The sequence below is a fragment of the Tetrao urogallus genome (genome assembly GCF_951394365.1).
Source record: "Tetrao urogallus genome assembly, chromosome: 14".
In the NCBI taxonomy this organism is placed as follows: Eukaryota; Metazoa; Chordata; class Aves; order Galliformes; family Phasianidae; genus Tetrao; species Tetrao urogallus.
The window spans coordinates 10,331,647-10,345,824 of NC_136827.1; the positions used below are offsets into that span (position 1 = coordinate 10,331,647).

A 14,178-nucleotide genomic window follows, 5' to 3' on the forward strand; every position below is an offset into this window, starting at 1 on the left:
CTGTTAAGTAATTCAAAATCTGTTGCATCAACAATTTCAGAAACATGAAGGGGAAAAACTGAATGGAGTTTTAGTCCCATAAAAGCAACCTCACAAATTATTTCATTTAGTTCTTCCCTAGCAAGGCGCACGGATAGAGACAGCTGCTTACATACACGTTTCAGAGGTTTGGGACCTGCCTTGCTGTTATTGTTCTTGAACTGTTAGTATCCTCATTTCTCAAAACGTTCAGAAGTTTGGCTTTCAGCATAGGATTGATCAGTTTCAGTGCAAAGTATGCATGTTCCCATACGTTTTTTGTAATGGAGGCTGTATTTCAGGTTGTGGCCGTTATTATCAGTTGCAATATTATCTGTTTTTGTATGCACCTTAGTAGATTCCTAGAAGAAGATAAGAGACTGGTATAAATCATGGAGCTATGACAAGCAATGCCAGCTAAGGATTTGGCTCCAAATCCCAGTTGCAAAAGAACTGACAGTGGTTGCAAGTGCACAAATAAGATCGCAAACCCTCAGCCACTTACTATATAGGATCATATTATATTGAAAATGTCATAAACTTTATTCTATCCCTCAGGAATGCAAAGAATAAATTACTTTTGAAATCCCTTTTGGAATTTTATATATAGGGTTGTTTTTTTTTTTTTTTTTTTTTTTTTTTTTTTCTTTCCATTTTTTCCCCCCTAGTTTGATTTGAGAAGAACTTACTTACTGTGCCTACTGTTTGGCACCTTCTCTTCCCCAAATTTCCATCTGTAAGAGCTCTTGAATCATTTATTTGGTATTTTAATATCTTTCACTTAAAACACACACAAAATCTATTGCCTAGAATGCCATTCTGATGGACAGTTTTGAGATCCTTTAGATGTAAAATATTCTCTTTTGTATTTCTCTTTTTTAAGGCAAAACTTTGGAATTACCTACTGCCAGCTTAGCAACTTTGCTTATTTTATGTTTTTATGCATTTTCTAGGTGGTCAGTAATAGGTGAACATTTTTTTGTCTAAAATTTTTAAATCCAATTCAAGTAATGAAATTGAATTGTTGTAAGCGATCCTTTAAGTGTCCCCATTTGACCAACTTTGAGAGGCAGCAGCTTCCTAAGAGAGTTGAAGCAATGTTTGCCAATCTTTGTAAAGCATTTCACCTCTTCAGAGGCTAAAGCCTCTCAAAACCAAGAACAATTAAAGCAAGAGCCTTTCAGAGCGACTGGGGAATTCAACAAAATAAATCAGAAATCCTCTGCTGCAGCTCTGGAGGCTTGCCTCATTATAAGAGCAGATCTATTAGCCCCCTTGCCATTGTCTTTCATTTCTCAAGTGAGGTGATTCTAATTAAATTAATCTGCATGTCAATCTATCGGTGATCAATCAAAAGGGCTGAGGTCCCCCTTTGCGGCAGTGTGCTTGCGGCTGACAGGGGCTGATAATGGAGGAAGAAATAAACTGTCGAGCAAAGTTAATTAGTCAACATAATAGGTGGATTAAACAGGAGCTGCTGATTGCTGTTTCACATGTCGAAGCATGAGGTGGGAGCTGAAACTGCAATTAACAGACAATTATTATATTTGGTTGTAAGAGGTCGCATGAATAAACATATCTCTGTGGGTTTCAGTTTTTAATCCCTTTCCCCGCTTAATGTAAGGAGAAGTGTAGGTCATTTCTTCGTATTGTTTTAGTGGAAGTTCTTGAAGGCAGCGCACGCTCCTGGCAAACTGGCAGCCAGCTGAGGGCCAAAGTGTTGGGTGGAGTAAAGCTCTGGAAATGATGCTTTTTTGGGGGGCGGAAAAAGGTGTTGGAAGGGCAGCTTGATGAAAACCAAGGCTGTGATGTTGCACAGCTGAAATATGGTGGATGGAGATCCAGGGTGGTAAGCTGGTGGCTCAGCCTGGATCTCGCCCTGTCCACCCCCTGGTTTCCTCCACTAGAGTTTGTGGCTCAGATGCCCTGAAAATGAATGGGGGTTTCCGCTTGGATGGTGTCTTCTGAGCCTCAAGGCTGAGAGGTCCCTCTGAGCAGCTGGGTCTCCTAACTCTGATTCCAACACATAACCATTTTCTCCCCTCCAGTGCAGCTCCTTTCCCACCCTGAGCCACTCCATGGAACAGAAGCACTGGAATCTGCTTCCAGGGTAGTGCCCCTCCACCTCCTTCCCCTTGCCTCAAACCGAGGTGTTGACATGGAGATAAGTTGGTGAATACAAATAATACTAGCACTGGATGAATAGGGTTGTGTTCCCCAGATCAAGTCCCCACTGTCAAGCGTGCGTGCATATACAAACACATCTATGTGTACTCACTGAGATAGAGCTCAGGAGAAATTTGGGCCAGTCCAGCAACCTGTGGTAACTGTACTGAGGAGTGAGAGTGCAGGTTTGTCTGGGGAGGAACATGGCAAGTCTAATGGCAACTTCACAAAATGCACTTTTGTTTTCTTTTATTCTGAATTGATTCTCATTTGCAGTGTCAACAGCTCTATCTACTTCAGCATGGAAACTGAAGGATAATTTAGGGTGAAACACAGCTGCCCTTGTACATGTGGGAAAAATACTTAATAAAGATCCTCTTGTTAAAATGATAGTTAACGGTGCGCTGTCTGCCATTCAGCTACAAACTCTGCAATTTGACTTAAAACTGCATCAAAAGCTTTCGATGCCAAAGACCCACTCATCAATAGTGTCTCTTGTTAGATTTGTACAGCATAAGCACCAGTTATTATCTGAAATAGCTATGCAATTTTCTACAGCTCCCAGCTGTTATTTATTTAACTGAGTTTATTACACTCTGTGCTTCTTAAAAAACATACATATACGTCAAAATGTTCCTCCGTTTTACTCTTGTGCTTGCAGGTTGTGGTGTCTACAACAGTCAATGTTGATGGCCATGTGTTGGCAGTGTCGGACAATATGTTTGTGCACAACAATTCCAAGCATGGGCGGAGAGCTCGAAGACTCGATCCTTCGGAAGGTACGCCTTCTTATCTGGAACATGGTAGGCATATCATTTTCATTGGTTGGCATTGCTACTTTAAATGCAGATTTATTTGGTTTCTGTCTCTGACTGCTGGTTTCAAGTTGTCATGTTATGATCAATGCCTTTGGGATTGGGATACCTAAAAGAGACTGACCCCTGCTTTAAAAAGATGGTTCTCCAGACCAAAACTGGACTTTTTCAAGTAGGTCAGCACAAAATGTAGTGAAGTGACAAACTGGTAGGCAAACATGGGTGCAGAATCTGTTCCTTGTGTTAGTGAAGCATCGTGATTTTTTGGGGGGAGGGGTAGTTGTGTCTATTCAGCAACTAAAATTGACCTTTTCCAAATTGGTTTGGTTTCTGACTGTGCATGCAATGGATGTTACATTATTGCTGAAGTGCTCAGTACCCAAATTTGGGATTGGATTACTCATTCCTATAGACTGCAGAACTCTTTAGGCGATCCAGTTGTTCCTTTGGATTGTTGTAAATGAAAGCAGAGGCCGTTTTGGAAGGCACTATGCTTACTCAATCCGTGGACAAATGTTCTCTTCTGGTTCCAGCTGTGCCAGCTGAGACAGTTCTTGTTCCATGCGTGCCACAGCTGCTGGTCTTTCCTCTGTGCTGGAGGCTGTTCTCTACCATAGACACGCCAGCCTAGATGATAGTCTGATTGCTCTTTAGCCTCCTTCAATCTGAAGAAGTTCATCTCTCTTAAACAGTTTCAACAGTAACTCTGCCAGTCCGGCTTGTTCTGCTGAAAAAGTTGAAGGAGAAGTGGTGCAAGGCAATTTGGCTGGCTTTTGTGAAAGCATAGGGAGCACCAGCAAAAGGGTGGAAAGGGGGCAATGTGGCTGGAAGCAGCCTGGGAAACTGTAATCTTTTCCATAAGATCAACTGGTCCTGGAAGATAATATCTGCTGCTTACTGTAGGTGCTTAAAATGGGAGTTGTTGAGTGTGAATGCTCTTTGAAAAATCTGGAGTTGATTAACATTTTGTCTTGCTCTTTGTCCTCAAAGTTGATGACGGCTGCTGGGGAAAAAAAAAAAAAAAAAAAAAAAAAAAAAAAAAAAAAAACCACCAAAACCCCCCCCACAAAAAAAACCCAAATCACAAAAAAAAAAAAACAACTCAACAACAACAAAAAAAACCCCACAACTCTCTACCCCCCAACAAAACAAAACAACCTACCCCCCAACCAGACAAATAAAAGTCTCTAATACCAAAGGGCATTTCACTCTCCTCTCCCTGTTCCAGCTTGGAAGAATATTTCTTTGTCTTCAAAGCTGTTTGTAATCCTAATTCAGTAGGTGCTTGCGCCCTCTAGGAGATGGGGGTTTCTATTGAAGTTGAATGTAGAAGGCACTGGTCCTTTTATGCTGGTTTGTTCCACAAATATTTGCCAAGGATCTGATGAATAATTAAATAGATTTTTCTGGAGTTTGAAAAAAGCAGATAAAATTTTCTCCAGGAAAGTGAATGCCACTCAGAAAAACAGTCACTAGGCATGTTAAAAGAAATTATTAATAGCAAGAAATGGGTAAATGTGAGAGTTTCTACTACTCAGTGGATTCCTGTGGAAATAGCTTTCTATTCTGTTCATGCTTTCGAGTACTTATGCATATATTTAAGATTATGTGCACATATGGTCCTGTTGGGATCAATGAGGCTTCTTGTGTCAGTAAAGTTGAGGGTATTGATAAGTGTTTGCAGAATCAGGTCTGTAATTCACACTTACCAACCTAAAATTCTTAGCTCAGCAGCGTTTCTCATTATATAAACATAACTTACATCTGTATTTATTTAGCTCTAACTTTTTATGTAGGCTATGAGCCATTTTCAGCTATAATTCATGTTATAGAATTTTTTTTTCATCCTGCCAACAACCTAATTTAATAAACAAACCACTGTCATAATTTGTGCTGAATTTTTACAAAGAATGTTCGAACTCTGTCTTTATTAATTAGCAGGAGGCAGAACATTATGAAAAGAAACTTTGCCGCATTCAACTTTGTAATCCTTCCATTAAGTCTAGCCTTTCAAAAACCTCTTATTTTTCACTTATTCCTACTAGAGTGGCAATCTCTTTTCCCCCTTGCAGTCCTCTCAGTGTATGAGTTTGGTCAACACAATGCTTACTTTCTCACACTTGTGAAGTTCGTGTTTCTATGCATGGTATCATAAAATCCTCCCTTACATCTCCCTTCTTCCCTCTCCTGTCTACCTGAAGGATTCTATCGGCAAAAAAGAAGGGGGTGGAAAAAGAAAAAAGACGATACTCTGCTTGCATAGTTACACAAACTTGGATATCGTGCAACTATTAAAAGCCAACATCTGCAAACTATCTCCATATGTACATTTCGGGAAAGGTGATTTTTCTAATCTAGTTTCTCAGGCACCTCTCAAGCAACCTCATAAAGCCACCACTAATAAATTCTTACTTTTGAATGCAACCTCCATCCTACAAAATTACACTTTCCCCAAAGGCTTGGTGGAGCCTTTCATTTTAACTAAATCCTTCGATCCAACTCTCCAGGAATTCTATGCATATTTGTGTCCAAGAGATGCAAAAAAAGAAAAAAAAAGAAAAGAAATCCAGTAAGTGTTTTAAATGTCACTATTGAATGTCTAAAACACTTAACTGAATGAGAAAAAGTGGGAAAAGTCTCAACTGGGCTTAATGTAGTTGAATTTTGGGCAACCACCAAGAACTTTAGATCTGTTGGAACAGATGAGAGTTTCCTTCACTGAAATAAATTTTTAGTTTTACTTTGAGTCACTAAGTGTATTCTTATCCTCGGTTTTGCAATTTTTATCTTGAATAATATCTTTGAGTGTAAGTAGAAGAGACAGCTTGTTTGTCTTTGCTCTTTCCAGTTTCCTGCCTCCCTGAGGGGAGGGCAGATTGCCCCGAACAGAGTTTGTAAATGGTAAACTGGAAACTACCAGAGTTGTGGCTTGTTTGTCTCTGGTTTGCTGCTTTGCTGAGCAACTTCTGATTGTAGGTTTTGAAATGCTGGTGTTTAACTCTGGTATGTCCTTGACCAAATGTGTACTTTTCTAGATATTTGACTCTCTAAATCAACTATCTGATCACAAAAGTGATGAATGCCTGACTTTGAGAGCACAAAGTCTGGGACAGGGGAGAGAGAATGTATGAAAATGTGCTGGCTGCCTGCTTTGGTTGGTGATACCCAGCTTATTTTTCCTCACAAAGCTGCAGTGGGACATATTGCTCTGAACTATGGAGTTGCAGTTTATGTGACACCAAAAAAAGACTTTGGATGCCAAAAGTCTAGAAAGGAAGCTTTACTTGCTGAGCCACTCAGGGGCCTGGTATCTCCACATTTGGGTTCTTACCATTTCATTAGCAGGTAGCCTGGATTATTTTTGGGACATCCGACACATCTCTATTTATATCTTGCTTGCCAGCCAGTAAAGTTCCTTTTTCTAGCATGTCTCTATATCTTTGAAGATTAATAGCTGGCACAGGCCAATTATTTCATACATCTCTGTGTGGTATAAATAGGGTAAGCCACAGCAATCTTGTGGTTTTTGTAATTATCACTTTTACATTCACAAATAGTTGGATCCTCACTTGTTTTATGTTTATGGTAAACCAGAAGACTGGTGTGGTTGACCTTTATAAATTGTGCACATATAGTAAGATGTATAGAGAAGAGCCAGCAGGCCCCAACCATTAGAATATGTTTCAGTTTGTAGTTCGTTCCAGGGTGTCAATTTTAAAGGGAAAACCTTTCCAGTGCAATTTAAGTGACTAGCTTATGGAAGGGGCAATTCTGACAGGGTTTGCAATAACCCTTTTCAAGTTAACCAGCATGAAGTCCACCACTGCAGATGTCTGCAAAGTTTTCGGTTAAAACTCTCTTATCACCGCAAAGTAAAAATTCTTTTTCCCCCAAATCTTTCAATGACTCTACAAGAATGTAAAGACAATTGCAGCATCACTTTCTGTATTATTTTTCCTCGCTGGCAGAATGCAGTGCCCTCGAAAAATGATAGTCCCTGAGACCCTGTCAGTTTGCATGCTCTAACACTTTATTATCTAATGATCTAATATGCAACAAGGCAAAGAAGGGGGTGCTTATCACCCTGACAGGATGCCTAAGAAAAGTGACTAAATTACTTTATGTACCATTAGTGCTAGCTGCCACAGTGAACTCGCTGTGAGCATTTATGCAAATATTCCTGAATACATTCAAGTGGCCTTGTCAGGAAGATGACTGACAAGCAGTTTAAATGCTTGTTATTTTAAAGGGACATTTTGATTTCTTTCTTTCTTTTTTTTCCCCTTCCTCTTCCTCTGTAGGAGAGCACTGAAGAACTGGGTGTGATGGGGTTTGCTGGTGGTTTGGCTCTGAGTTAGCTCGACAGCAGCAAAAGAGGAAAGATTCAAGGTAGAAATAGGAAAAAACTATGAGACGTGGTACCAGCGTGTGCTGATGGAAGCAAAGACAACCATGATTCCTAAAGCTATGTCCCGCCACTGTTTTAGCATGCAATATATATAAATCTATCCATGTCTATCTGAAACAGATCAATATATAACAAAGCCATTATTAATGGCTGCCTTGTGGAAATAATGGCTACATTATTTGGTCTATGTATTATGGCATGTGAGGCCATAAGCTTTCACTATGTTGTTTCAGTTCATGATAATAGTAATGAATGATTCAGACTGTTTGCTATCTGCAGGTGCAAAACGTACAGTTAATGAAGAGCAGTAGTTGCTGTGCTTCAGCTGGGTACATTGGATAAGCCCTTTCCTCAGCAGTAGGGCATTTATGGAGCTTTTCTTGCCAATCTTGCCCACCCAGGCAATCTCAGATAATATTGCAGGCGCATGCTCAAATTTGCCACTAAATCTTTACATCTGAAAGAAAAAGAAATATCTCTGTGTTCTAAGTTGACTGTATATTTCTCTATTCAGCTCATTAAAAAAGGAAGTTTTTTCCTGATCTTCTATTTCAATGTGACCTTGAATCCCTTAATGTTGCACGTGTCCATGCTTGATTAAGTTGTTAATATAAGACAGAATACTGACTGAAGGCAAAAATATTAAGAAGTTGAGAAAGAGGGTTAATCTGCAAAATTTATTACATTTTACCACTCAGATGGTGTAGGTCCAACTTCTTAATCACAGTTAGGGATACTGCATTCACAGACCAACCAAGCTTAAACAAAGGAACTTTCATTTTGCTTCACTGCATCTATGGAGGGAGGCACCTGTTAAATCTTACTGCCTCACTTAGGATGTTTTTGTGATTATCTGAAAAACATAAACACACAGGCTTTTTCTGCACGATATCATTCCATGTAGAGAAATGCAGTTGGCTTGATTTATTATTTAGAAGGAAAATATTGAAAAAAAATATTACGATTCTACCACTCTTCTTGAGGGGATCTTGTCTGTTATTCTGTGATATGTTTGCTTTCTAATTTATTTTCTATGAGGGAGGAATACCTTGGGTTGTTGGACATCTCAATGTGTACACAAGGGGAAAAAATGTGACTTTCAGAACATTGCACAACATGGATAGTAATAACAGCAAGTGAGCCTTGATATACTGAAGGATTTCAAAACTTCAAGCTGGAAATAATTTTCTTCACTTTTGCCAAGTTGTCTTTCTCATATCGGCTCCTTCATAAATGCAGTGACTCATAAATTCAGGCAATTTTTTACATAATGGCTTGTTATGTGTTCTTGGAGCTTGACCTCACTGAATGTATAATATTAACCTCTTCACTGCCCTGTGGTCTGACTGCATGTTTCCAATATAAGTGAACACATGAGGGGTGGATTAGTCCAGTTTGTGTACTCAGATGGAGCTAGAGTCCCTCTGAAGAGACAAAACATAACCAGAAAGATAAGGTGCTACACTTCAGAGAATTGGTAGAGAAATAAAGACTCAAATATGGTTCTCAACAAGATTTTAGCACTGTGGATCAGTGAAACAAGTTGCCAAAGCTGTGGCAGATTCTGTGCAGTTTGCAGATATGAAATCAAGACCCGGTCTCTTCTTAAATGGTGTATATCAGGTCAGGGAAAGGTTATGGGCTTGTGCAATTGCTCACTTAGGATTTGTGGGGTGAGGCTCTCTGGTGCTGTATGGGATCCCTGGCTGTGTGATCACAATGGTCCCTTCGGGAGTGAAAACACAGTCCATCAGGTTAGCAAAACACAGCAGAGCTCTGATTCACGCAGCTCCAAAACGTGTTAACTGCATTGTGCCCCACCGAATTGTTCTGACGAATTTTTGCAATCCTCTCCAGAGCAGTGTTGCTGTCTGCAGGCCCTGTGTCCCTGCTTCCTCTTTGGAAGTTACTGAGAATTTCACAAGAACTGGTGGGTGGATGGAGCTGCCCTCCTCATAGCCAGTTGCATCAAAGAGAAAGCAGAAAATCTTTATGTGTCTGGGTCATAAATCAGGCGTTGAAGAGAGATGCTTAAAAGTTTAGACTATCTGGTGGCAGCAGTTTTGATGTTCCAAAATATATTTTTAGTTTGAGGATAAATGAAAACAAGACAAATAAATCTTGCAGAAGAGATTTTTAATGATTGGTTTGTGCATGCAGAGTCCAGAATTTCAGTTTTGCCATTAGGCTTTAAGTCTTCTGTGAAGTTGGAGATTTGAGCTTGTGAATATTTTCATTGTTTAAACATAGTCTCATAATATGGACGTACCAATGCTGCTGCTGCCGTGGCACAGGAGACTTAAGAGAGACCATCTGAAATATTTCAGCCTTTTGAAAGAATTGTTTTTACATAATGGCCATAGTAATGCTTCCTGAATAGGCAGGTTTGGGTATTCCAAATTGTCTCAGTTAGAAAGAAGTCCTACTTGACAGTCATGTACCAGGGACGTAGTGTCACATCTAATGGGAAAAGGAAAAAAAAAATACTGTGGAAGTTGGAGACGCCAGGATTTTAAAAAGCTAAGGTGTGGTAGTTTCTACCCATAAACAGCTGCCCTTAATACTTCTCAAATACATGAGAAAGAAACCAGCCCTTCCCCAAGAATATCTAAATGATGGCATGCTGTGATATGGTGTTACCCTCTACTGTTACGAGATTGTCATGAATTCATGAAAAATAGTACCTGAATGAAGACAGAATGCATTTTGTGAATTTCCCAGAGGAGCTTTCAGAACTCTGCTCCCAAAATTAAAAAAAAAAAAGGGGGGGGAAAGAAGGCGGGATTCTTAAAATTTGAAAGAGATTAGTATAAAAATATCTGTATTTTGTTACAGCAGGTAAGGGAGAAAAGTTCAGATGGAAGTTCTCCAACCACCACGAGAGCTGGCTCTTATTTGGAGAGCTGGACCAACCAATTTCTGAGGGCTTAAGGTTTTTGTCCGGGTCTCAGAGGAATTGGAGTACAGAATGCATGTAGAAAAGCCTTAGCTGCTCTGTTTGGCAGAAACTGCGCAGCTACCAATAGAGGAGGACATTCAGCAGCACCCAAATAGGCAATGAATATTCACAGATAATGAGCACTCATTACATTTCAATTTGCTTTGCTGGCCACTGTGTCACTGATACAATGGCTTCATAGGGGAGAAGAATGACATTAGGATTATAGAAATGCTTGCTAGATGTTACACTGTATGGAGGTAAAGTTTTGCCAAATGTTATTTTTCTAACCTTCCAAAATGTGCATGAGTAAATGACAAGATATTAAGTTATTGTAATGGGGTTGGTATTATTTCTAAGCAAATTCCTCTACCTGAAGTGTTTTATTATAGGATATCTTTGTTGTATTGAGGAGAAATACTTTTTCACTCCACTCCCTTACTGATGTGGGCAGAGTACAATGGAAAGGATTTCGTGAACTGTGATTTGTACAAGAAGGCCAAGAGCCAGTGATTTTTTGAGAATTTATTTGAATATATTGTCAAAAGTCACGATTATCAAAGAATGGTGCAGATATCTGGGCACTTGCAAGTATTTCACACTAAGCATCCCAGTATTTGAACAGACCAAAGCAATCAGTGCTTATGAAAAGTCTCTGTAATCATTATGCCCAGAGATATCAACCAGCTGAGTGCTGGCAATCTAAGGATTCCCACCTAACTGTAACGTTAAATATTCTGATTCGATAACTTCACAAATAATGAACTCAGTAATTTTGCATCTCAGATTGTTTCCTCACTGAACCAAGAGAAGAGCAGCGTGAGCATTTATATCTCTCTATGGCTGTTGGTCTCAGGGTGCCTGCTGAGTGTTTCCCCAGCAAAATGAATGTTTGACAAAGCTCCTCTACTTTCAAGGAAATGATTTAATAGTGTAAACCAGGAAAATGTTGCACAAAATGGAACCCACCACAGCGGGTTGTTTGGAATGGTTATTCTAATCTGAGTTGCCGTCTGAAAATTATTAATGTTAGTAATAAAGAATACAAATAAGCTGCTAATAATTAATATTGGAATGGAGTGTGTTTGGCCTAAATCCAGAATACAGGATTTTCAGGAGTGCAACGCGCTGGGGAAAGTGTGCTTTCATTAAAGCCAGTGGTACAACTTCATAACCTGGTTTTGAAAAACCTCAGCCCAAGCTGTTTGCTGAGCATAACCAGAAAGCTTTGTGTGTCACAATTAGTCCTTTCTGCTTCCCACCTTCGTTCCATGAATTTATAGTTCTCTTTGTGACAAAACAAATTGTCAGTGTGAAAGTGACTGTAACATAAGCAGTGTTGGTTTATGACCTCATGGAGTGAAGTGGGTAGAGTTGGGATGTTTATTAAAAAGATCAAGAAAAAGGTTTATGAAAAATTCGTCTAAAGTATTCCATTTTGAATCTATTTCTCAAAAGTACTTTAAGCAGTTAGGCCTGAAAGTTAAGGTGCGGGAAGGCGCTGAGATGCTCGACAAGATATGACCTTTATAAAGTGAGTGCTTAGCACCTCCTGACCTTCTGGTTTTGCAGGTCAGATGGTCAACCCAAAGTGTAGATACCTCAAAGCAATCCTCTGCAAATTTCTGGGACACAAAGCCAAAGTTCCGAAGCACTGAAGTGCCTAAAGCTTCATTTAGATGTTTAGTGGTATTGAAACCACTGGATAACTGCATGCTTACAAGAACCTGATCTCAAATAATGCACAAATCCATGTACTTTTTAGTGTATTATTACTCAAGTGTCTATTAGCAAGAGAAGGAAACTCAGAATTAATTTTGTTTGGTTAATACCTTGTCATTATGGCTTTTGGGGAACTTTCCCAGAGCTTTTATACCTACTCCATGCCAAAGCAATGTGTGTTTCCCACAGAGGTCCCAGTGTGTGCTGTGCAAAGGCAGCAGACGTGCTGGATCTCCCCTGCTGTAGGGACTGCAAGTACAGCTCACATCGCTGTTTGCTGAAAACCCAGGCTTGCGTATGGAATTCATAGGCTTGGTGTTATCTGATCTTTGCTGAGAGAGAAGACCAGAACTCTGAGGTAAACTGCAGGACTGACCACAATGCTGCTAGTTTTTCAAACTGTGGCTTCAGTTCGTTGGGGTTTGAAGTGCTTTGTCACAGTGCATTCAGATGAGAGCATCACTTGTCTTCCGGGGCTCTTTGAGGAGGCAAAATGTAATATCTGATGAGGTTTGACCCTTTGTGGTGGAGTGACTTGTTAGGAGCCCATTGGGGAGAAATATCTCATGCATCAGGAAACCTTCCTGGAGTTAAGACCTTGAAGGATCTGTAGGTGCTGCCTTCTCATCATTGAGGCAGACAGAGGTGTCCACTGGAAAGTTCAGTATCAGCTGCTAAGTATTTCATAGTATTTCTTACAGGGCTGCTTCTGGCTGCTTCCTACCTAGGCTGAGGTCCCTCAGTACTTTTGGGAACCAAGAAGGAGCTCCCAGGTCTCCAGGCATCCAGAGATTTCTGCCTGTTTCTGCTCATCATATAATGGAAAGAGGATGCTGATTTAGGCAGCCTGGCTCACACAGCTGAAGCTGCAGTCTGCAGTCTGATATTACACATGGTGCAATGCCTGAAATAGGAGACCTGAATATGGCCCGAAATAAATAAGCATAGAATGACTTTATCAGACACATTGAAAGAACAACTTCTCTAAGCATTTGTAGGCTGGCGTCCAAAGTATTCACTCCTCAGATTTTCAGCATGCTGGTTTTATGTAGTGTCATTGCTGGACAGATACTATGAACTATAAATATATTTTTATGCCGGTGTTTTTGCAAGTAAAGCCGAAATGGCTGGGAGGGGATGCTTGACCCAGCATTCAGCACAGCATAGAGAACAGAGGAGGAAACAACAAAGGGGTCTCAGTCTTTGCAGAGCAGATGGGGATTCTGCTTGAAATTGGGTGTATGTTACCTTATCTCCATCACTGTCCTGCTGCCATCACAAACATGGGCTGAACATTCAATTGCATTCCTGAAGTATACCTCCCAAATAACAATAATAGTAACAACAGTATTGATCAAACTACTTTGTTTCCCACCCCAGCTAATCATTAGTTTGTAGTATGTTTCTGGCCAGGACAGCAATGTGCTGAAGCCTTCGCATCACTGGGATGCTTTTCTTCTAGCATCACCACATTCCCTACCTTTTCCCCTGCCCCACAGCCTGGAAACCCATCCATAGGACGTGGGTCTGTGCTGGCAAGCCTGTGTAACCCGTCACTGAGACAGCCCAAGCACAGTTTCTGCACATGATGAATATGGATCTTTGCTGCATCTGGCAGGCTGCAATAATGAATGCAGTAGACTGTCATTAATAGATAATAAAAGCGGAAAGCAACATTAATGGGAATAAGCTTTCCTTGTACTGGGACTGATTATTACTTTTTTGTTCTTGGCCTGTGACTGGATCGGGACACACATAACAGCTACCAACGCTGTGTGCACGCATGTGTTTTGTTGTTGCTGTTTTTTATCTGGAATGTTTAACCATGATGTCTTCAAAGTGCAGTTGTGTCATACATTCTCACACGCTAATAGATTTCAAAGATGAAGAGCCTTGCTGCTTTACATTTAGTCATGCCTTCATCTGTAAATTTATGGCAGTATTATGGTTTAATGAATTGAACAAGTCCCAGAACAACAACAGAAGTGCTTTTTTTGTTTGAATTTAGATGCTGCATACTTTGCTCTTCAAACGAATAATAAAACCAATGTGTTTCTTTAGCGGTAGACTTCAGACTAACTTCATCTCACGTTACTAATCATGTACTCGAG

At 40.1% G+C, this 14,178-nt stretch overlaps 1 protein-coding gene across 10 annotated transcripts in view; it reads left to right on the forward strand.

Moving 5' to 3' along the window:
- Positions 1-14,178, forward strand: part of EBF1 (EBF transcription factor 1) — a gene marked incomplete at both ends in the record, with an annotated part of 260,911 nt that overhangs the window by 167,413 nt on the left and 79,320 nt on the right. For 6 of the 10 annotated variants that reach the window (XM_079542503.1, XM_079542504.1, XM_079542500.1 and 3 more), the window contains one exon: positions 2,846-2,987. In XM_079542503.1, the coding sequence (XP_079398629.1) occupies positions 2,846-2,987 (142 nt within the window). The remainder of the gene's footprint in view (positions 1-2,845; positions 2,988-14,178) is intronic. The other 4 variants (XM_079542505.1, XM_079542506.1, XM_079542507.1 and 1 more) reach the window with 1 other exon arrangement.